The sequence below is a fragment of the Musca domestica genome, unplaced genomic scaffold (genome assembly GCF_030504385.1).
Source record: "Musca domestica strain aabys unplaced genomic scaffold, Musca_domestica.polishedcontigs.V.1.1 93, whole genome shotgun sequence".
NCBI classification, from domain to species: Eukaryota; Metazoa; Arthropoda; class Insecta; order Diptera; family Muscidae; genus Musca; species Musca domestica.
The window spans coordinates 1,475,659-1,501,817 of record NW_026712442.1 but is presented as its reverse complement, the minus strand read 5'-3'; the positions used below and the strand labels follow the sequence as shown (position 1 = coordinate 1,501,817).

Below are 26,159 nucleotides of genomic sequence, written 5' to 3'. Positions count from 1 at the left end.
GACGGCTGGTCAAAGACAGGAGAGAATAGATTTGCCAGCAGTTAAATCCACCACTATCAGAGAGATGGCATTTTCAAAATATTCACCAAACTAATGATTGCAAAATCTGGCAGCCGTGGTGTCCAAACTAGATTACTTTTAAAGCGCTTTGACAACCAGCAACGTTTTTATGCCGTTATATGCTGCACTCATATAAAGCGTTCACCGGTGTTAGATCAACAAAGGAAGAAATGGGGTAAGTTTTATGAAAAATGTGCACAAAACGAGAAAAATTGTTTTGCAGATTTCAGAAAACTTAAATACAGTAGACTCTTTCACTACCCAACATACCAAAATGTCTTGAGATTAATATTATAATCTTAAACTTGAAAAAATCGTGAGAAAGCATTGAAAATGTTTGTGTGACAAATATAAAATACTCGATATTGAACATTTATTTATAAGCTTATGCTTCTAATTGTAGAATAAGCTTACGAAAGTGAGTAATAGTATATAATATTTATTTTTTAATTTTCTAATCATTTTACACATTTCATTTCATTGATGACCATCCCAGCTGTTACTGCCTTCTGTGGCCTTGATACCCAAACGCTTTCGTTTCCCTTATTTGAGCTTCCGCATCTCCTCCACAAATATGACACTTCTATTGAATTCCTGCAACTTTTTGATGCATTCAGTCTGAAATGAGATTGAAGTTATATATACCACATATTCTTAGATTTATTGTTCATCATTACCTTAAAATTCGGTTCGGAAATGGTTAATAAATTCGCGTGATTTTCCAAGTGTTTCTCAAGCATTGTTACACAAGTATTATGACAAACTATTTTTATATTTTTCTCTAGCTGTATTGCCGGCTAATATATTTTTGGTGTGTTGAGTATGTTGTGCTCCCGTACATTGTTCAATATAGTACTATTTTTACAATTTTTACTTGAACACCTGTATGCATGGTACAATTAAATCAAGATAACCTCATTTAAAAAATAATAATAAATAATTACCTTGTTACAGCATTACCTAAAATTAGACGTAGCGTACACAAATTTTGAACTTCCCCATTATAGTAAAATGTTTTGAACGTACGTATTACAGAAATACGCCAGTTCCACATCATAATACCTACCATGGTACAATAAATTCAAGGTAGGGCAGAACTACCATATGATTTCAATTTTTTTATTTTTCTGGCTTAATATGTCAACTTCATTTGTTTATGTGTGCATATTCTTTTCAATAATAAAAAAATTGTTCAGAAAATATTCAAATTCGGGTGTTTTCAAAATGCTTATTGCAACATATGCATCGACAAAGTCTACAGTTTATGTCGCGAAATAAACCATAAGAGATATATAACATGATTTTGAAAAGAAATGTTGACCTTTCATTCAGTTTTCGCGGTTTTCAATTATTTGTTCAAAATTAATGCAACAAGTTGTTTGATTTTTTATTGTTTTGATACTAATTCTGACATTACAAGCCAAACAGGTAGACCTCTATACTTGCATTTTTTTAAAGTTGACCTACCTTCTCTTCATTGTACCATGATACCTACCATGGCACAATTACAGAATGTGGAACAAAGCTACCGCCCAAATACAATGTTTTTCTTTTGGTGCCCCTATTCTGCCAAAACATATACACATTTTGTGTGTTGTTTTCAATTAAAAATACAATAATTTGAAATTATTTCAAATGTGATTGCAAAATAAATGCAAATTTTCGACGTTGATGTGCAACAAATTGAACAAATTTAGTATAAAGCAATTTGGTTCTACTATATTAGATTCAATTTTGTGGAATAACCCCAATATTCCATTTATGTTTTGTGGTTTTTCAACAATATAAGAATTTTCTTAAAAAATGCAAAATAAACAAAACCGATTGTTGAATATATATGTAGGTAATTTGTAGGCAAGATAAAGAGAATACAGATAGGTATGTGCGTCTTCTTTTTATACTTCCTTGTGAATCGATATGCACAAGTGCTTAAAATAATGACAACATTTACCCATTTTGTGACGAAATGAATATTTAAAGATGTATAGAATATGATTTTAAAAAGAAATGCTAAACTACCATACATATTGTCTGTCCCAGAATGACAAGAATGTAAACTTTTTACTGCGATATCCGATTTTCCCTTTATGATATCGAAAAATATTTTAAATCTAGTAGACATCTTTCTGGTTGTATTAAAGACGTGCGCATCTGGTTGCATTCTACTAACAGTAACAGGTGTAAAACGCCGAATGCGTCGAGCCTTAGAACCTGAAAGAATCTTCTATATTTGCAGTTTTCTCCGATATCATAAAGGGGATCGTTTATCGTAGTTAAAACTTTTACATTCTTGCAGTTCTGGAACAGGCCAAATAAAAACACCAATGTTTTTAGTATTAATTTGAACTACTCTTTTCTATTCAATATATCCATGGCATAATTACAGAAGATAGAACAAAACTACACCCTAAATACAATTTTTGTGCCCTTTTTCTGTCAAAACATATACACATTTTGTGTATGTGTTTGTATTGTTTTGAATAAAAAATACAATATTTTGAAATTATTTCAAATTTAGTTGCAAAATGAATGCAGTTTTCGAAGATATAGACAACGAAAAGTTAGTTTTGTCTTTTTATCCAGGTGGCTCTCATCATGTTTTGCATAGTCAACGTGTTGGTTTACGTGTTCCACCCACTCGACATCGAAAACACATTTTATCGTTTTTTAAGAATTTCACTTGATTATTCCCGAATTTTTCGATGTCATCACGTACTTTTCACATTTCTTTTATTGTGGAATAAGTTTCAACTGACAAATATCCTACAGTTTTTGTTATTTTTAACATTTTAGAATTGGGTGACTTCAAAATTCCCACTCAAACCCCTGAAACGATATAGACGACATCTGCTGATCCGATTTTTTCGAAGATAAACGGTGAGAGCATTTCGTTGTCTATGTAATAAGACTCCAGCAGAGAGTTGCATTTTTCTAGTTTCTTTGAAGTTAAACAACATTTCTTTTTGAGCCATGAATATACCTACCTATGCAGAACGATATTTGCCTTGCAAACAATATTGCGTGTTGTCTTTCCGAATGACGGCGAAAACAAGTGGCAACTAATTACTTACTAAGGTTGCAACCAAGGTAGATTTAACAGATAACCGCATCGGCGAATTGCTACAACAAAGCAACTAAGGCGAAAAACATACATTCGGCATGACCATGGCCCAATTATAAGGTCTTCCTTCGAGCGAATTAATCTAAAAACAGCTGTTATTTTACCAGATGAAATGTCAAAATTCATGCTTGAGGCGAAAATAAATATTTTCGCCTTGACAGAACACATGGTAGAAAAATACAGGTAGACGCATCGACGCAGCTGCTGGGACAATGAACCGTCAAACCGAATTTGAAATTAAAAATGTTAAACAAAAAATTGTTGATATTTGTAAAAATTGCATGTCATAACAACCTCCAATTTGCGTCGTACAAAACATTTTAACAATTTTGACATATCAATGTTCCCAAGCATTGCAATAATTTTTTGAATAACTTTTATACCCTACACCACAAGGTGGTCAGGGTATTATGTCTTTGTGCATTTGTTTGTATCAGGTAAAAGGAAACGAGATAGACCCATAGTTCCTTTTGATGATCTGCATAGAATCACTTTCTGAGTTGATTTATGCATGTCAGTCCGTCCGTCTGTCCATGTATTCTTGTGAACAAAATGCAGGTCGCATTTATTATCCGATTGTGATGAAATTTTGCAAACAACATTTGTTTGGCCCAAGGACGAACCCTATTGATTGAGATAATCGGTAAAAATTTAGATATAGATCCCATATATACCTTCGTCCGATTTGCCTTTTATTGTGCACCAAACGTGTAATATCAGCCCGAATAGTATGGCATTTTGCACATACAACCAAATTAGGCCTGAAAAAAAAGTATGCCAAATTTGATCGAAATCGGTTCAGATATAGCTATAGTTCCCATATATATTGTTCATCCGATTTGTTATTTTTGTCCTCCGCAGCCGTAAAATGCACTCTGTAACAACGATATTCAGGGAAATATATCAAATACAGCTCAGAAATATCTTTGCCAAATTTTATCGAGATCGGTTCAGATTTGGATATAGTTCCCATATATATCTTTATCTGTTTTCAAATTTAAAAGATGCAAATGCTTCGGCATATTTAGTCCTTTGAATTTTAAATTATATTTATAATCATAGCGTGTATGATTGAATTCTCCCATAAAAACTTTTAATTATTAAGTGGAGCTCAACTAAATTAGCAAAGTGGTGTAGGGTATCATAAAGTTCATTGCCACAGCAGCTGTGCAATGCGACTACCTGTATTCTTCTACCATCGTTTTGAAGTTTGTTTTTGTTGCAGCGAATTCAAATTTAATTGACAGATCGTCTGGTAATCAGCTGAGCTGGAAGGGGGACCTTATACTTGGATCATGGGCATGACATTTAAAGTTTGCGGCAAACTTGCTTCAATTAATGAGAAACGAAGTGTTTGTTTACATTTTATGTTATGTGTGGAAATCAAGCCATGTAATAATACGACTCTCGGGGACCCAAAGTAGATGTACTAGGTAATCGCATCAGCCCAGCTGACGGCACCATTAAATGTCAAAACAAATTGTTGTAATGAAGAATTCGCCCTAAATGAATGCAACAATAAATTTCCCTAAAAGTACCTTTTTATAATATTTCAAATAATTTAAGAGCAAGTTAAGAGTGAAACCAGTAAAAAAATTAAAAGAAAATGAAGGAAGGAGGTTAGAATGGAGTGTAGCTTTAAGAATTAAGTTAGCCTCAACATCTAAGATTCCCAAAGCACATCACGGGAAGTAGTGCAAGAATTCGACTTTTGCCATTGGCAGTTCCGGAAAACTTTCGGTTTAAACCAGTAAATATAGTCATTATAAGTTGCTTGGTTTAAAAAATATCGCAATACTACAATTAATACTTATTTTACTCTTATTTGTTTTACAATAAAAACTTATATTGCGACGTTCGTTTACGACGAGAGGAACACAAAATAAAATGTAAACAAACACCTCGTTTCTGATTGGTTGAAACAAAATTTGCCGCAACCTTTAAATGTCATGGCGAATCTATGTTTTTCGCCTTAGATGCCAATTTTGACATTTGAGGGTACCACAAAAGTTGCTTTGTTGTAGCAATTCGCCGATGCGGTTACCTGTTAGATCTACCTTGCGGGGACCATTGTAACAGTCCCAAGTTGATAGTAAGCCCCCGAAATATTTATACAACCCCACAACTGTAATATCTTCTACGTCATCGACAAATACCACTAATATTTCAGCAAATGTTGGCAACCGGTTACACCAACAACAACACATGGCACAACAGAAGCAAGTGTTGCCGATCAAATGGTTTTAAAGAAAGAACTTAGCACCAATATCGCCACCAGTAAAAGCCCTCTTGGTAGCAGAGCCGACGCAAATTCCCCAAACCTCACAAAGAGTTTTCACAGACCACAGAGAGAGGGAAGAGCTGGGGCTAGTAGAAGTTTGGATAAGACCAACTGAGTCATACCTCTCGTGACTGACGGTATTTCTTATTGCAAATGGAACATCTTTTCATTTTCTTTTTACTTTTTTTCTAGTAATTCACTCTAAACTTGCTCTTAAATTTTGCAATACCAGAAAAAAATATTTTTAGTGAAAAAGACATAAACAAACTTTTGTTTTTGTGTTGCATTTATTTAGGGCGAATCAGCATTACAACAACTTGTTTTTACATTTAATAGTGCCGTCAGCTGGGGTGATGCGACTACCTAGTAGATCTACCAAGGTTGCAACAAAACTAGCACGTACATTTTAACGAATAATCAAGGAGAATAACCAAGGGCAAAAAATTCAGTATCATAGTAGAAGAACACAGGTAGATGCATCAACGCTTGGGAACCTTGAAATGTCAATATTTTTAAATTGTTTTTCAAAAATAAGTAGATTTATATGTGTTTCCTACACGACGCCAACGGAAGTTATTATGTTATGTACTTTTTTTTTAACAATTTTTACAAATTTGAAATTTTCATTCACAAATTTCAATTTAAAAATTGGTTTGAACGTTCATTGTCCCAGCCGCTGTGTCGATGCGGCTACATGTATTCTTCTACCATGGTCAGTATTTTTTTGCAATTTAAAGTTAATGGTCAGTTCCAAAACTGCAAGAATCTAAAAGTTTTTACTATGATAACAGATGTTCTCTTTATGATAACGAAAAAAATTGCAAAATTAGTAGATTCTTAAAATAAGTTCAAATAGTAAGTACGGGATGTATACTGCAGTGTGAGCTTTTTATTCGAGCAAAATGTAGGGATTGGGGATGCAAATGAATCCGCAGTAACAGATTCGGGATCCATCTCTGCTACAACTATGTAATATGTAATATAAAGTCGCAGATAAATCTGCAGTAACAGATTCGGACTTCAATCAAGATATAGTTTAAACCGTAGATGAACTTGCAGTTACAGATTGGGACTTCAATAGAGCTTCTAGTTTCCCGAAACAACATTCGAGAGGTGAGCCAATTGAGCCCATGTTCCAAGGCTAGTATAGATCACGGCAGCTCTCGCGATATTGATTTCACGTGAAGGCCGTCTTACAATGTTCTATACAATTTTTAGTTTCGTTTTATGATTTCCTTGCGATAAATTCGTTTTTAAAGTATTAATTAGGTTTCCTTTCAACATTTTGTACAGCAATTTGGAACAAACAAAATTAGTTTTTTTTTCATTTTGGACTTCAACGATGTGGAAGATTTTCATTTCGAGGGACGAAAAACTGGGACTGAAGCAACAATTGTGTTTCTCTAGGTAAACGTTGTAGGCAAAGGGAAATAAGTATCGGATCCCTTTGATATGTGGGAACGTTATATATCTACTCTCTTTTAGACTCGATGCAGTTTCTTTTAAGAGAATTAAAAGAGCTTAAGATGACTTTATTTGATGATGAAACAATATTCGAATATTGTTGCACTCATAATTTAATGCTTTCCAGCCGACAGTGAAATCGCGATTAGTAAGAGGAAACAGTATTATTTATGTATTTGGCGCTAAACAAATCACGAAAGGAAGGCCAAGAAGAAAAATCTCCCCAAAAATATCAATATCAATTAGGGGCAATGTCATATTTTAAACGATATCAGCAATATTTTTTCTTTCAAGAACCAAAAGAGATTGATCCGATCGCTCACTCTCATAAAAAAATTTTATCGAATTTATGGTTAAAAAACTATGTTTTATAATTTTTCTATAAAGTGTTGCCATTGCCTTAACAGAAACGTTATATGTATTTTCTGCCAAATTGTGTAACATTTTACAAATTTTCGAAATTTCTCGACGACTTATAGGCCCGTTCTTATATCTTTCCTTTATGGTACACTTTTGTTATGCCTTACTTTAAGAAAAGTAAAGGATAAAGTTCACATTCTCGGGGTTTCATTATTACATCTTTCCGTTAAAATAAATGATTTTTTACAGAGTTATGGCAAGCTTTTGTAAAAGTAACTGATAGTCCTTGATTTTTTTCACAATGACATCCTCATTTTGGTTTAAAAACAATAAACAACACGAATTTGTAATTAATTTCGTGAAATAAATCTGTAATTCAGTTCTTCGATATAAAATAAACGATTAATGTTACCCTTTTTATACCCTCCACCATACTATGGAGGGTATATTAATTTTGTCATTCCGTTTGTAACTCCTCGAAATACTCACGTCAGACCCAACAAAGTATATATATTCTTGATCAGCGTAAAATTCTAAGACGATTTAGCCATGTCCGTCTGTCTGTCTGTGTGTCTGTCTGTCTGTCTGTCCGCCTGTCTGTCTGTCTGTCTGTTGTAATCACGCTATCTTTCGAACGAATTGAGAAAGAAGGCTAAAATTTTGCACACATGTATATTTTTCCAGTAGGCAGGTTAAGTTCGTAAATGGGTCATGTAGGTCCAAGTTTTCATATAGCCCCCATATAACGGTACCTCTCGATATTCGGTATTTTGATGATTTTAGCGACATTATTCACCGGAATTGTTTCAAATTTGGCATTTGAAGTTCGTAATGGATACTACAGCCTAAGACAGAAAATTATCTGTGCAGGTCCACGTCTTCGTATAGCCCCCATATACCGTACCCCCCGATATTCGGTATTTTGATGATTTTAGCGACATTATTTAACGGAACCGTTCCAAATTTGGTATTTGAAGTTCGTAATAGATACTGCAGCAGAAAACAGAAAATGGACCATGTAGGTCCACGTCTTCGTATAGGCCCCATATACTGTACCCCCCGATATTCGGTATTTTGATGATTTTAGCGACATTATTTACCGGGATTGTTTTAAATTTCGCATTTGAAGTTCGTAATGGATACTTCAGCCCATGCCAGAAAATTGTCTGTGCAGGTCCACGTCTTGGTGTAGCCCCCATATAACGGAACCCCCTATATTCGGTATTTTGATGATTTTAGCTACATTATAAACAAATTTTTCTTCATGTTTCGCATTTAAATGTTGTAATAACTTATGACAAAAGTTGCCTATGCATGTATACGTCGTCGTATAGACATTCGGTATTTTTAAGATTTTAACAGAATTTTTAAAGGATTTTTTTTATTTTATTTTTTTATTTATTTATTTATTTTATTTTTTTGGAAATTGCCAAATTTGTACCAAATGGTGGAGGGTATTAAAAGTTCGGCCCGGCCGAACTTACAGCTTTTTTACTTGTTTCTATTTAAATACATTTTGCTATTATTGCCATATTATCAATATAAAATATGACAACATGAATTCAGTAAATCTTACTTTAAAAGATAAAGGGAAGATGGTCTGATGCTTATCGGGCAGTTCATACTTAAATGAAACTTGTAAGAATGAAACACGATTTATGTGTCCGACAACATCGTTGTTTTATCTATCGGAAATATGTAAAAACCGGCTATAGACTGCTTGCCATAGTTTTTCCAACTTGCTCTTCATTTCCTCTAATGCAAGCCACACACGATACAACCGTTGTTACAACTAAGAGGGTAGCAAAGTTGTATGCTTCGGCCAGAAACGATACAACATTGTGTACAACCTCTTTGTACAACTTCACTTTTCTTAGATTTTATTCGAGTTAAGATGGCACAGGAAATTGTATGCGACATGCCCACTAACGTTACAATCGGTTGGTACAACATGTCAAATATCAACAATTTTTGATTTTTCGTCCAACCGAGACACAACTTCGTACAACCGGCCCATAAACGATACAAACTTGAATAGAACCTCTCCAAGTTGTACAACCAATTGTATCGTGTGTGGCTTGCATAACATACTGATATCTAAATAATCAATGCAACAGAAGTTACACCGACGTGTGCACCAAATTCTGCCAGAGTAATCAATCCTATAATACAGGTTTGTAGATGAGCGAGGACCTTATTTAAATGAAGAAATAGAGAACAATTTTTGGAGAAATAAATAAAATAACCATTTTATTTTATTCCTGAAATAAATCTGTAATTCAGTTCTTCAATATAAAATAAACGATTAATGTTATCCATTTTTATACCCCCCACCTTGGAAAGGAGGGTATATTAACTTTGTCATTCCGTTTGTAACATCCTTTAATATTCGTCGTAGACCCCATAAAGTATATATATTCATAATCAGCATAAAATTCTAAGTCGATTTAACGATGTCCGTCTATCTGTCTGTCCGTTTGTCGGTATAACGGCCATATAACGGTACCTCCCGATATTCGGTATTTTGATGGTTTTTGCCACATTTTTTTACTGATTTGTCTAAAAATTGGTATTTGTGGGTCATAATGGGTCCTTGTTCGTGTGGCGAAACATTGTATGTATAGGTCCACGTTTTGATATAGTCCCCATATAACGGTACCTCCCAATATTCGGTATTTTGATGATTTTTGACACATTTTTCAAGAATTTCTCAAAAAATTGGTAGTTGTAGATCATAATAGGTCCCAGTTCGTGTGGCGAGTCATTTTAATTATAGGTCCACGTTTTGGTATAGCCCCCATATAACGGTACCTTCCGATATTCGGTAATTTGATGATTTTTGCCACATTTTTTTCACGGATTTGTCTGAAAATTGGTATTTGTAAGTCATAATGGGTTCTAGCTTCTTTGGCGAAACATTGCATGTGTTTGGTATAGCCGATTTGGTATAGCCCCTATATAACGGTACCTCCCTATATTCGGCATTTTAATGGTATTAAAATTTTGGCCCGGCCGAACTTAATGTTCTTTTACTTGTTTTATTTAAATATGTTTTGCTATTATTGCCATATTATCAATATAAAATATGGCAACATGAATTCAGTAAACCTTACTTTAAAAGATAAAGGGAAGATAGTCTAATGCTTATCGGACAGTTCATACTTAAGTGAAACTTGTAAGAATGAAAACAATTTATGTGTCCGACAACATCATTGTTTTATCTATCGGAAATATGTAATAGCCGGCCATAGACTACTTGCCATAGTTTTTCTAACTTGCTCTTCCTTTCCTCTAACTTACTGATATCTAAATAATCAATGTAACAGAAATTACACTGACTTGTGCACCAAATTCTGCCAGAGTATTTAATCCTATAATGCGGGTTTGTAGAGAGACGAAGACCTTATTTAAATGAAGAAATAGAGAACAATTTTTGGAGGAAAAAACGAAAATAAATAAAATAACAATTTTATTTTTATTGTTGCAAAATGGGCCACCCTTTATCCCTTTATTGTTGTTTTTATAAAAACAACATTTGTTTATTAGTTGAGGACGATGGTAATGTTTACCAGGGGGCAAGGCAGGGAATACCTAGGTTTCGAAAAGAGCCACCAATCCTCATCAGTTATCTTGTTTTTTGTCTGGGATGTTCTCCCCAGAAGTTATTTTAAAAATAACTTCTATGGCAAAAAACATCATCTATGACAAAAAACATTTTTTACCCAAGTGACGAGATCGTAAGCTCAATAGAAGAGGAGCCAAAGAATTTAATAAAACTAAAATTCTTTTAGAAAGTCTTCTAAATCTTACAACAGCACTTATAAACATTTACATCTTTCTCCACTTGTTATGCTTTCGTTCAACCTGAACGAAGTGGCATAACCATATAAGTTGGTTTTGTCTGGCTTGTATTGAGCTTAAGATCTCGTCAATTAGGTAAAAAATGTTTTTGTTATAGAAGTTATTTTTAAAATAACTTCTGGGGAGAATATCCCAGACAAAAAACAAGGGAACTGAAGAGAATTGGTGGCTCTTTCCGAAACCTAGATATTCCCTGCCTTACCCCCTGGTAAACATTATCATCGTTCTCCACTAATAAACAAACGTTGTTTTTATAAAAACAACAATAAAGGGATAAAGCCTGACCATTTTGCAACAACAAAATACTACGGTATCCCGAACAAACAAGCCAACACTGTTCAATTTTATTTTTATTTATAAAGCTTCCCAAAATTACTGCCTATAGGGTGTATTTATTTATAAAAGTTCGAAACAACAACCAAAAATTAGTACACAATAGTATTTATTTTAACTTTAATAATATAAAAAATAATTTAATACCCTATACTATGGTTCAACCCCAAATGTTGCTCAACTTCAAGAAACTACGAAAGATGCAACTCGGTACCGGAGTCTTATAGTGTTAAATTGAATTTTAAATGTAAACAATTCTTATATTGGGAAAAAACTACAAAACATTAATTGAATGTTGAGGTTATTCCACAAAATTTAATCAAAAATAGTTGGACAATACTGTTTTATCCCAAAAACGTGGTGCATACATTTTAACAAATAATTGAGCTGTAAACCAAAGGCAAATAAAAAGCAATATTTAATGCAATTTTAAATTATACATTGGGGTTTTCAACATTATCCAATTTCGAAGAACATTTAGTATCTGAATATTCGTTTTTTTCCTTTTCTTTTCAGAACTATTGTGTCTACAATTTGGTCATCAAAATCCTTCTTTTTTTTTCTTCAATATACGAATTTACATACGTTTACAAACTATATGTATTCTTGACCAGCATAAAATTCTATATCCATTTACCGATGCCTGTCAGGGATAATCACTGTAGCTTCCGAACAAACAAAGTACGTTGATAAAATTTTAGTCACAATTTAAACTCGAATCCTCTCTAAAGGTCAAAGAGTCTCTATCTAACGGTACCTTTAGGTATTCGGCATTTTGATGATTTCAAATTTCCTATATATTTACGATTGTAGAAGTATTTTAAACGTATTTTTTGTGGCAACAACTCCATATAAGAGTACTTCCAAATATTTCGTATTTTTACGAGTTTAGCCATATTTTGAAGGGATTTTTTCCAACTTGGCATTTGGTATCGCCTTGTCTGACACAACATTATCCATGAATGTTCACTTTGTCTTATACTACACGGAGGGAAAAAATTGCCTCTTAACATATGTCTCCAAACATATTTTGCAGATAACATATATATGTTTGCTACAGTCTCAAACATATAATATTTTTGGGTACTACAAGTAAATATATGCTTAGATGGAAGTATATGTATATGTTTGGATGCAGGTAAAGTTATGCGTGGATACAAGTATATATGTTTTGATCTAAGTATATGCTTGTTGTTGTTATTGCTATTTTTTATAAAAACAACGTTTGCTTGTTAGTGGAAAACGATGGAAATGTTTACCATGGTGTAAGGCAGGGAATACCTATGTTTCGGAAAGAGTCACCAATCCTCATCAGTTCCCTTGTTATTTGTTAGGGATATTCTGCCCAGAAGTTATTTTAAAAATAACTTCTATGACAAAATTCTTTTTACCCAAGTGACGAGATCGTAAGCTCAATATAAGAAGAACCAAAGAATTAAATAAAACTAAAATTCTTTTAGAAAATCCTCTAAATCTTACAACCGCACTTATAAACATTTTCATCATCATTTTCCACGCAACAGCATCAACAAATAACATAAAACAAGTGTTTAGCCGCACAGCAAAAACAAAGTTTTCACCCCCCTTGTCACGCTTTTACATCTCCTGCTGCCCTATAAAAACAGCCCTTTGTTATAAAATGTGTGAGAGCGTTATTGTTACGCTCTGTATCACAAAAATTTTCTCTCACCCGTTAAATATGTTCTAACATAAAAAATATGTTTGAACCCAAACAATTAAGATTTAAATATGTTACAAAATGTTGCAAGCACATATATACTTCGAACCAAGCATAATATGTTTGCATCCAAATGTATATTTGGTTGCAAGCAGCCCCAAATATACATACTTGGATCCAAACATATTTCGAAGTGTGTACTCATATAACGTTATTTCCCTATATTGGATACTTTTCGGCTTTTAGCCACACTTTTCAACCGAATTTTTTTACATTTGATAATGGGGACTACGATCCATAATTTCCAATGCTTTTGTAAACCATACCATAAAAATGTTTATACCGTTTAATATTTATGAAACATTCGAAATATTGTAATATGTTTAAATTCAAATTTAAATACTAAAATGTAATCGGTCACATTTTATTTTTTTTTGTATTAGGCAAAAAAAAACAATAATAAACAAATAGTATTCTCAAGTTCAAAGTCAAGGACGATTAGTTTGTGTGGTGCTTAGATCACTCGAAATGAATATTGTTGTTAGAAGCGTATGTTCTATAAATACACCCACACAGCATAATTCTAATGTCAATGACTCTTAACATTTTACAATTTGTTGAGAGACTTGTTCATGCAGTAAAAATGTACATTACAACTTAGATTGCCATTGTGTAGTTACAATACTGTAATACTGTAAGTTGTGTTCATTTTATATTGTTTGATTAACCTTAATGATTCCTTCGCGTTCTTATTTAAATAGTTTCCAAACAAAACACATTCGTTTTAAATCTCAAATTCCAGTGAATTCGCTTGGAGAGTGTAGTACAAGGCTGGGTACCATTAATATGGGCTATACCAAAGGGTTTATTATTGCTACAGATTATTTTTCGATCTTAAGCATGGAAATATTGCAGTGGAGTGGAATTCTCTAACTTATTTTTTCACCCAACAATTAGCATGGAATTTCCACCTAAACTTCGAGGCTAATCTTCACCAAACCTTTTGGATGTCATTTTCGCCCAACCTTCGGCGTGATATTCACAAAAGTTAGTTCACAGGTAAGATTAACGCTTTGCGAAGAAAATATGCCAATATTTTAAACAATCATCACCGAGATTAAATTAATATACTTTATTCTTGTATGAACTCCGTGGTAAGAACATGTCAATATTTTAAACAATCATTACCGAGATTAAATTAATATACTTTATTCTTGTATGAACTCCGTGACATGAGCATTATTTGGTCAGATATAGCTCATTTGGTGCACAATATAGACGAAATCCGAGTAAGTTATATGTGAGAAGAACAAATGGACAACATTTACAAATAGTTACGTCGGTATATATTTACACTAATAAATGCTTTTACTTGATCTAATGAAGAATATTGCATCAGTTTCCGATAAGGAAAAGGCAATAATGCTTAGAAATAACAGCATAGAAAAAGCAATAACACTTCTGATAACATTGTCATATATTTCATGTTTTCTAAAATTACAAATACTTCATTTTGTTTTTGATCTCTACCGTATCTTCGATCTTTTACCGTAATTGGTTAGCATTTCCTGACTGGCAGAAGTCATCGAGTGGTTTCTTCGTAAAAGTGAGCAAGTACAAATTACGGGCAGAAATTGAACTAAGTCGGCATAAAACTTCTTTGTTCTTTTACGAAGAAGCCAACCGATGACTTAAGGTGAGAACATATACAACAAGTTTTTACTGGCTTAAGTCATCGGCCTTTTCGTAAAAGAACAAAGTAGGTAATTTTTCAAACTGTCTGAACTTAGAATGGTGGTCAAGAAAACAATTCACAATTTCATGGGTTACATCATGTGCAAATGCAGTAAATGAAATACACCTAAGTCTGTTTTTACACGGTAGATTGGTTCCAGAAGAAGCCGTGTAAAAAAGACATTGATCTTATACAAAAATGGGTGATTTGTTCCTAATCTCTAAAACCTATTAAAATTAGTGAAAAACAAGAATTTTTATTTTTTCTTTACCAAACACGTCTTATTGCATTAACAGTTCACAAAACATTAACACGTTTCAATTGCTCTGACCAGTAAATTTTATTGTATGCACATAGTGCTATTCACATTTGCTTTGACCAGTAAAAATTGTTTGTACGCGCTAAAGGGGAATTCACTTAAATCTTTAAGCTAGTGTTCGCAAACTATCGATGGTTTCAGACTTTTTTCTTTCATAAATACTTTTTGTGATATGAACATACTTCGCAAAAATTAAATTTGACAAAAAAAATGAAGTACATAAAATTTCAAATCGTGCTAAATGGAATAAAATCGTGTAAATAAATTAAAAATATTCAATTTTCAAACCGTGTTATATCAAAACCGTGTACAAAAAGATCGTGTAAAAACAGACTTAGGCGTAAATAACAAGTAAAATGTTAAGCTCGGCCGGGCCGAACTTTAAATAAATTCCACCATTAACTAAGTAAAACATTTTTATATGAAAGTATTTGGATTCAAACGTATTCCACATAAAACTGCAAATACCAGTGAGATCGGTTGGAGAGTGCAGTTCATGTTTTCAAATACAACAAAATTGGTGGAGTCGTTATATTTCGGCCATATCAAAACGGGAGCCTATATAGGATATTTTATACTACAAGGATTGTTTTCTATTGCTAGTCTTAAAAGCCAAATGTGAACTTTGAACTTTTTTTGAAAATTTGCAAATCTCTTCCAAAATGTGAAGGGTATTCAAAGTTTGGCCCTGCCGAACATATGCTGCACATTTATCTTAATATTCTCTTCATGTTTATAACTTCCACCATGGAAAGGTTTGTAACATTTGTAAATATTCGTCGTAGGCACCATAAAGTATATATATACATGATCAGCATAAAATTCTAAGTTGGTTAAATGATGTCCATCTCCTATTGAAATCACGATACAGCCTACATTTTTAGACGTAGAGCTTTAAAGTTTTGGCACAATAATTTGTATTGTGTGTAGGATGGTTGGCCGAAATATAACGGCTCCACCAATTTTGTTGTATTTTGAAATTTTGTAGTCAGATTTGTTCACGGAATAGTTTTACATTTGGTGTAAATATATACTGACGAAACTATTTGTAAATGCTGTTCATTTGTTGTTCTCACATATAACTTACTCGGATTTCGTCTATATTGTGCGCCAAATGAGCAATATCTGACCAAATAATATTCATATCACGGAGTTCATACAAGAATAAAGTATATTAATTTATTCTCGGTAATGATTGTTTTAAATATTGGCATGTTTTCTTCTCAAAGCGTTAGTCTTACCTGTGAACTAATTTCTGAGAATATCATGCCGAAGCTTTGGCGAAAATGACATCTTAAAGGTTTTGTGAAGATTCCCTGCTAATGGTTGGGTGAAAAAATAAGAGCATTCCACTACAGGTAATATTTCCATGTTTAAGATCCAAAAATTATCTGTAGCAATAATAAACCCTTTGGTATAGCCCATATTAATGGTACCCAGTCTTGTACTGCACTCTCCAAGCGAATTCACTGGAATTTGCGATTTAAAACGAATGTGTTTATTGATAAATAAGCCAAACTTTCTGATTTTATGTATTGTGGTTGATTTTTCTTAGAAGTACTTCTATTTTTATGCAAACTTCTCGACATTCAATCGATCAGTTTTTGTCTGCTTTAAATTGATCATAAAATTAATAAAGAAGTGCACCATGTTTGGTGATTTAGACGACGATTCGATCGTTCATGATAACAAGATGTACACGATTCAGAACGTAACGTGAGCTTTCCTTGTTTTCACTCACATTAAGAGTACACCAAATGCGTTATATAAAGGGTGTTTTTTAAACCCGATAGAACTTCAACTTGTAAAAAATAACACAAAAAAATTACATTTTTATCAATTTTTTTTAATCCAAAGATCAAGACGTTAACATTTAAAAATGATTTCGGGTATATGTGGTCGTCCAATTTTTGGCCACTTTTTCGAGCACTGCTGGCCGTATGTCACGAATAACACGAACAATGCTGGCCTCCAAGGCGTCAATTATTGCTGGTTTATCAACATAAACCAGTGACTTCACGCAGCCCCACAGGAAATAATCGAGAGGTGTCAAAACGCACGACCTTGGAGACCAATTGACAGGTCCACTTCTCGAAATCAACTTATCGCCAGATTTTGATTTCAATAAGTCTATGGTTGAGTTCGGCGTATGGCACGCAGCGCCATCCTGTTGAAACCACACCTTCTCCGGATCAATGTCATCCATATTTTTAAACAAATTCATTGATCATGGTGCAGTAACGCTCTCCATTGACCGTAACTCAAGCTCCGGCGTGCCTCATCGCTGAACTGAATTTAATTTTTTGTGTTACTTTTTACAATTTATAGTTCTATCTAGCTTAAAAAACACCCTTTACCAACATTTGATAAATTGTAGCATATACGATAGTCAAAATCTGTTCAGATATACACTGGTGGCCAAAACTAAAGCAACTAAAATCGCAAAGACAATAAATGTCCTGTAACTTTTACAAAATAATCAAAACGTAATTATTTTCTCAGTTTTATATGAGGTCTTTAATTCACTTTTGAGAAACTAAAAATAAAAATACAAAAATAATTTGAACGAAAAATAATTTATGGAAAACTAATATGACCTAATTTTTGCTTGGCCAAAACGAAAGCAACTTTTTCTTTCTCACCGTAAATTTTTTCACGTCTGAGCTTTTAATATAAAACGTAGACTCATCCCAGAAATAATGTTTTTCCATTAAGCTGGATTCCACTTAATAGTATCGTTTCCGAAAGCCTTTCTGATTTTTTCAGATATAAATGGCTTTTTTGATGGCTTACGGGCATGCAGACCAACTACCATTACTAGTCTACGCACTGATCTCGAGCTTATATCCAATGATTGCACTCTCACCAATCCAGTTGAAATCTTAAATGATTGTTTTTTATTTCTCTCACAATTTGTTGATCAGTACGGGCTGAAGTTTTCCACGGCCTTCATCCGTTATAGACTGTTACTACTGATCCAGTTTCATAAAATATATTTCGGTATACTAATATTTATGAAATATTTCTCGGAAATCATTTTCTGTGATATATTGTTTTCATAGTCACTGATAATTTGCTGTTTTATTCATGTACTGTATTTGCTTCTATCCATTTTAAACTTTTTTGGGCAGTACTTAAAAACGAAAAGAAAAACACATGCTGTTGTAAAAAACTTCTCAAAAAGGATTTATGACAAGCGAAATTGTCGAAGGAAGCAAAAAGCGATAATATAACAGTAAAAACAATTGAAATTGCAGCGGTCATATAAATGTACAACAGAGTTGCTTTTTTTTGTCCAAGCCAAAATCGGGTTAATTGACTTTACCATAGATTATTTTTTATATAAAAATGAATTTTGGTTTTTTGTTTTAGGTTTTTAAAAAGTGAATACAGTACCTAATTTCAAACAAGAAAAACGTTTTCATTTTCTTAAGCTTTAAAAAGTTACAGGGCATTCATTCTCCTTGTAATTTCAGTTGCTTTAGTTTTGGCCACCAGTGTAGGTCCTTCACATCTACAATGTTCCCTCCATGCCATTGATATTTCGTACAAGATATCAGATGCTAGATATACCCTTGACAATGTTTGTAATAGCTCCCATATATATTTTCATTCGATTTCAAGCATTCCCCAAATGTGTAATATTAGTCCAAATGGATTAACTTCTGAACGTCGTAACATGCCCTTCATAGCAATGATATTTGATTCGAGAGGTCATGTAGAACATAAATTTACCTCAGTCATTTAGAGAATATCGATTAAGATATAGCTTTCATAGGTTAGTATCAAGGGATTTCAAATTTAAACCTCTCTAAAGTCTTAATATGCAGTTAATACTTAAATTGTCAAAATGAACGTAAGTTTGCTATAGGTGACTAAATATTCATAGAGGCGCTGGGTATCATAAAGTCGGCACCGTCCTACTATTGTCTTTACTTACTGGTTTCTCATCATTTTGTTTCTAGCTTATATGGGTTTCTTGAAAGTTAATAACTTGATCCTTATTTCGTTTTGCTCATCTATTCGCGATATAGGAAAACACATTTGAAAAAGAGTTGAAAACTGAACACACATAGCCAGATCGAATCGGCAATTTAGTTTGATCTACAAGATTTTCTGACGTTTTATAAACTTGTATCAAAAAACAAGTAAAAACAACCCTATCCCCACGTGGCGGTGGGGATCGAAAAAAACGACTGATGGGATTGTAATTTTTTATTTTACACGGTTTTTTGTTTGGAAATTATTTAAATAAGAACGTGAAGAAATCATTAAGGTTAATCAAACAAAAACTAACAATATAAAATGAACACAACTTACAGTATTACAGTATTGTAACTACACTATGGCAATCTAAGTTGTAATGTACATTTTTAGCGCATGAACACGTCTCTCAACAAATTGTAAATATGTGAAGAGTCATTGACATTTGAATTATGCTGTGTGGGTGTATTTATAGAACATACGCTTTTAACAACAATATTCATTTCGAGTGATCTAAGCACCACACAAACTAATCGTCCTTGACTTTGGACTTGAGAATACTATTTGTTTATTATTGTTTTTTTTTTTTGCGTAATACAAAAAAAAAATGAGAACGATTACAGTTTAATATTTAAATTTTAATTTAAACATGTTACAATATTTCGAATGTTTCAGAAATATACCGTTTAAATATACATTTTTTGGTTCCGCTGAACATTATGACTAAATTTAAAAAGGATTGGGATATACCGTTATAATAGACCATAACAAAGCCGTAGACAATTTGCAGGCAAAAATTATGGATCGTAGTCCCCATTATCAAATTTAAAATAATTCCGTTGAAAAATGTGGCTTAAAGCCTAAAAGTATCGAATATAGGGAAATAACGTTATATGAGTAGTATGAGACAAAGTGAAAATTCAAGGATAATGTTGTGTTAGACAAGGTGATACCACTTGCCAATTTCCAAATCCCTTCAAAATATGGCTAAACTCGTAAAAAAAACAAATATTTGAAAGTTCTCTTATATGGAGTTGTTACCACAACTTGGACTTAACCTGATTTTCTTTGCAAGGTTGTTTTCTGCCAACATTGCCAACATGAACTCGTCTCTCAACAAATTGTAAATATGTGAAGATTCATTGACATTAGAATTATGCTGTGTGGGTGTATTTATAGAACATACGCTTCTAACAACAATATTCATTTCGAGTGATCTAAGCACCACACAAACTAATCGTCCTTGACTTTGAACTTGAGAATACTATTTGTTTATTATTGTTTTTTTTTTTTTTTGCGTAATACAAAAAAATAAAAATGAGAACGATTACAGTTTAATATTTCAATTTTAATTTAAACATGTTACAATATTTCGAATGTTTCAGAAATATACCGTTTAAATATACATTTTTTGGTTCCGCTGAACATTATGACTAAATTTAAAAAAGCATTGGGATATACCGTTATAATAGAGCATAACAAAGCCGTAGACAATTTGCAGGCAGAAATTATGGATCGTAGTCCCCATTATCAAATTTAAAATAATTCCGTTGAAAAATGTGGGTTAAAACCTAAAAGTATCGAATATAGGGAAATAACGTTATATTAGTAGTATGAGACAAAGTGAAAATTCAAGGATAATGTTGTGTTAGACAAGGTGATACCACTTGCCAATTTCCAAATCCCTTCAAAATATGGCTAAACTCGTAAAAAACCAAATATTTGAAAGTTCTCTTATATGGAGTTGTTACCACAACTTGGACTTAATCTGATTTTCTTTGCAAGGTTGTTTTCTGCCAACATCGTATATATACAAGGTTAGATAAGATAGTTGTGAGAAAAAAGGTCAGCATGTAGGGATTGTACTCTCAGAATTACTGTAAATACAAGTGCAACAAGTAGTTTTATTTATTTATTTATTTTTTTTTAGTAAATAAAAAAGAGCATAGAGTAAATAACAAGTAAAAAGCAGTAAGTTCGGGCCGGGAACTTTGAATACCCTCCACCATTTGGAACAAATTAGAAAATTTTCAAAAAAAAAAATAAAATAAAATCCATTAAGTTCTGTTAAAATCTTTAAAATACCGAAAGTATACCGTAAGGTGCCGATATATGGGGGATTTACGATATTGTGGATCTATATAGACAAATCTATGTCTGGGGGTAAAGTACTCACAAAGAACTTCTTGTGTAGAATTTCAGACAATTCCGTTGAAAATTTTGGCTAAAATCATCAAAATACCGAATATCGGTGGATACCGTTTAATGGGCGCTGTATGATATCGTGGACCTCTATAGATAATTATCATCCATGGGATAAAGTGCTCATAAAGAATTCCTTGTGTACAATTTCAGACAATTCCATTGAAAAAAGTGGCTTAAATCATCAAAATACCGAATATGGAGGCTATACGATATCGTGGACCGATATAACCCATCTTCGAACTTGACCTGCCTGCAGACAAAAGACAGATGTGTGCAAAATTTTAGCTTCCTATCTTAATTAGTTTTGACTGTAGCGTGATAACAACAGACGGACAGATGAATTTTAGAATTTTACGCTGATCAAGAATATATATATATATACTTTGTTGGGTCTAAAATTATTATTTCGATGAGTTTCAAACGGAATGACGAACTTAATATACCCTCCATACTATTATGGCAGAGGGTATAAAAAACCAAAATGAATCAAAGAAATTTATTTGGCATCGTTATGTTAATAAATTGCAAATGATTTCCTGAAAGAAACATGTAAAGAATCAATTTTGCACTGCAAAGTGCTTTTGCTATTTCAATAAATAGTATGAGCACTACTATTTTTTGGCCGCAGCTGCACACATGTCTTGAAATATTGTGGGAAATAGCTAGATAAGCACGCGTTCATGTTGATTTTATGTATATATGAATGTTTATAATACTATATAATAAAATATATATTTTCGGATATTTGTATATATATATTTGTGAAAATGTCGCGGAAAGTGTGATCGTTATAAAAATTAGTTTTTTTTCATTTAAATCCACGTCTGTTTCATTTTTGCAAAAGTAAACATTTTCAATGTTAGGGTGTATCGCATTTTACATTTTTACGCAAAATATATTGTATTAGTAAGCCATGTATCGCTTTGATACATATTGATTTTTTCCCACAGATAAATATTAGATCTATATACTCGCGTTATGGTCTTGAATCCTCTACATTTGTAACCTACATTGATAGACATAAAAGGACAGAACTTGAATATCTCACAATAAAACACATTTCCCAACACAGAACCGAGAAATTCAACAATTAAAATATTAAAAGTGAAGAACACTATTTAAAAAATTTAAATTGCACAAGACATCACATGGTACTAGAGGTGTGTTTGGGTTTAAAACAGGTTTTTAATAAAAATCTTACTAATAGGATTTATTAGGATTTGAAAGCATTCTTTGCAAATAATCCTATAGTGAACAATGACATATCCACTTAATTTGCTAAGAGAGAAAAAATATAATTGATAAAACAAAATATAAATTCGACACACACTATTTATTATCTTATAAGCATACATATATTTGTATGTACCTACACAATAGCATTTTATTGCCTATACGTATAGAAACTCTGTCACAAAACATCAGTTTTGCGTGACAATATTTTAGAGAGAAAATTTCCCACAATGAATTGTTATTTCATTGGTAATAAATTGCGGAATGAATTCAATGGGGATCGCCTTTTGAGCGACAGCAACTTACGACATACATATTTAGTTTCTCTTTTACTCTCCAGTTATATTGTTGGCTGTTCTAAGAATAATAATCTTTATACAGAAAACAGCAAATATTCCGTTCAGTCTGTTAGAAGCTTTCCGGTTGGTAGTTACTAAAAGTTGAGTCGCAATTTACATATAAGTTGAGTGTGAAGACGATATTCCCATGGTGTGTTAACTTTTTATTATTGCAGACACTTGGAACACGTCCTACAAAAACATGTCATCCGGAGGAGAGAAAAAACAATTGGTTGCGGTCTCAGAATCTAGACGTTTCATGATTGACTGTTTTAAGGCAGTAAATGTTCCTCAGGATCATGCGGAGCAAATGGCAGACTTACTTGTTGCTGCAGATTATCGTGGCCATTTCAGCCACGGTATGAATCGCTTAGAAATGTATTTAAATGATTGGCTATTAATTCGACGGATGGTAGTGCTGTACCCAAGATTTTGAAAGAGACTCCCTCTACGGCTTGGGTTGATGGTTGCAACGGCTTGGGCGCCGTGGTCGGAAACTTTTGCATGGATTTGGCTATTAAGAAGGCGAAACAGGTAGGCGTTGGTTGGGTTTGTGCCAAAGGATCCAATCACTACGGTATCGCTGGTTGGTATCCCATGAGAGCCATGAAAGAGGGATTAGTTGGTATGTCCATGACAAATACATCACCTTTGATGGCTCCAACACGATCGAAAGAAGCCGCCCTGGGCACCAATCCACTGTCTTTAGGCGTTCCTGCCAAGGATGATAAATTTCTATTGGATATGGCAACAACAGCGGTTGCTGTTGGCAAAATTGAGATACAACGCCGTAAAGGTGCTCCTTTGCCCGATGGTTGGGCCCAAGATCCTGAGGGTAGGGTGACTAATGACGCTGAATTGGCTTTCCAAACTGGCTGTTTGATGCCATTAGGAGGTCCAGAAATTAATTCTGGCTATAAGGGCTACGGTATGACTACAGATTTATGTTGATTGCTTTTGTGCTCGAATAAATACTTTTTCCATTTAAAGGTCTTGGTGGACTAGTGGATATCTTATCAGGCGTAATGGCTGGTGCTAATTATTCTACAAAAGTGCGAAAATGGACTCATACCGGCGCGAATACAGCTGCAGATCTTGGACAGGTTTTCATTGCTGTCGATCCTAATTGCTTTGCCCCCGATTTTGAAGAAAGAATGTGCGATTTCAATTCCCGCTTACGTAGTTGCACACCTGTAAGTAAATACATAATTCAATATCTTGATAAAGTATTAACCTTTGTCTACTATCTGGCTCTCTTTCTTTTGTAGACTGACCCCGAAAAGCCCGTTCTTGTCGCTGGCGATAAGGAAACAATAAATATGAAGGCAGTGGATGAGGCCGGTGGTATTGAATACTTACCGAATCAACTGAAAACTTGTGAATCGTTATCGCAACGTTTCAACGTTAATCCTATTCGCTTTATTTGAAGTGCAAACTTTTCGTCGTTTTAATGAAATTGGCCTTTAACTTGCATTTCGTATGATTTAACACTTCGGATATTTTCAAATATATTTTATTTGTATACAGTTTATTTTAACTTTTTAATGAATGCATTTTGTTTAAATATAAACACTCTTTATGAGTTAGATGATAGCTTTAATAAATCTACGAACTGATATTAACATCACTTTATTCATTCTAGTTTTAGCTACATTTTAATATTTTGTTTAATAAAAACTCATATCAATAAAAAAGAAACTGTAAGAAAAGAAAACAAGTTGAATACCCTCAACCATTTGGAACGAATTTGGAAATTTTCAACAAAATAACATTCGTCAAAAATACTGTTAAAATCTTAAAAATACTGAATATAGTCATTATATTGAGGTATATACGAAAACGTGGACCTGCATAGACAACTTTTGTCATAAGCCATTTTGTCATATGTCACATGAAAACTTGAAAAAAAAATACGTAAATAATGTAGTTAAAATCATCAAAATAAAGAATATAGGAATGTACTGATACATGGGGCTTGTACGAAGGCCTGGACCTGCATAGACAATTTTCTGTCATAGCCTATAGTACCCATTACGAATTCTAGGTATGCAATTTGAAACAACTCCGGTGAATAATGTTCCTAAATTCGCCAAATATCGATTATCGGGGAGTACCGTTGTACGACTGCCTGCAGACAAAGGACTGATCTGTGTAAAATTTTAGCTTCCTATCTTTATTCGTTTTGACTCTAGCTTGATTACAACATACGGGCTAAATCGTCTTAGAATTTTACGCTGATCAAGAATATATATACTTTATCTATATATATATATATATATATATATATATATATATATATATATATATATATATATATATATATATATATATATATATATACTAGCTGACCCGGTCCGCGTTGCCGGCAGATCTGACTTATGTAGGCGGCACAATTTTGATTATAAGTAATGACGCCATTATAATTACTCCAATTTTGATTATAAGTAATGACTTGATTATGAGTAATGACTCCATGACTAAATATAAATTAATATTCATGGCAAAAATTATAATTACCGTCGGTTTTAGATATCTTGAATACCCTGATCTTATTTTTCAGCTATAGGCTTTAATTTGAGTGTTAAATACCTATATGATAAAGAACATCTATAATAGCCCCATGTGAAAATTCAGCTCAATTTTTGATATTGTAAAAAGCATTCAAATGAGCTATAATTTGAAATTTGCATTTCCAACGTTTAAAATCCCGTACTGCGTGGTATTCAGTTTTGTCCACCTCATACTTGAAGGCAGAATGTTGTCAGAATAGCCAAAAAATTACTCTTTTGCTCCGATTACCGTAAGATGGACATTAATTGTTTGTCATTTAAAGTTAGCGGTGGAGATCCAATAAAGTTGCTTTATAATTTCGTATTTTTTTCATGTTTCTGCCACAATTTCCGACTGAATGAGTCCCAGATTGACATTTCGGAGTTTATTTCATACCAAAACGTGATAATTTTTTGCAAACATGGTTTCTTCTTAAATTATCAACATAAGCTAAAATTAGTACGAAAAAAATGGTTAAAATGTAGAATATACTTGAAATCGGGTTGTTCCGTTATCAGGGGTTATGATCCATATCATGACCTGGCAAAGCGATTAAAGGTATCTTGAATGTTTAGGTAGAATTTCTATTTTGCGTTCTTTATAGTCGGTATTTGACTGATTGCAGTCCCAATGTATT

At 33.1% G+C, this 26,159-nt stretch overlaps 1 protein-coding gene and 1 long non-coding RNA gene across 2 annotated transcripts; one reads left to right on the top strand and one right to left on the bottom strand.

The window, feature by feature from the left end:
• The first annotated feature begins 67 nt into the window (after nucleotides 1-67).
• Nucleotides 68-24,689, top strand: LOC131807024 (uncharacterized oxidoreductase YjmC-like). Its single transcript, XM_059132048.1, is given in 5 exon segments — nucleotides 68-235; nucleotides 23,149-23,361; nucleotides 23,364-23,900; nucleotides 23,963-24,165; nucleotides 24,241-24,689. Coding segments are annotated over 5 exon segments (1,254 nt in total). The 5' UTR covers nucleotides 68-93; the 3' UTR covers nucleotides 24,400-24,689.
• On the bottom strand, nucleotides 484-1,682 carry LOC131807025 (uncharacterized). The gene is made up of 4 exons (XR_009344269.1): nucleotides 1,552-1,682; nucleotides 1,005-1,122; nucleotides 738-942; nucleotides 484-678 (listed from the first exon to the last, which is right to left on the bottom strand). It is a non-coding gene; the product is annotated as an uncharacterized LOC131807025 (long non-coding RNA).
• Nucleotides 24,690-26,159: the final 1,470 nt, after the last annotated feature.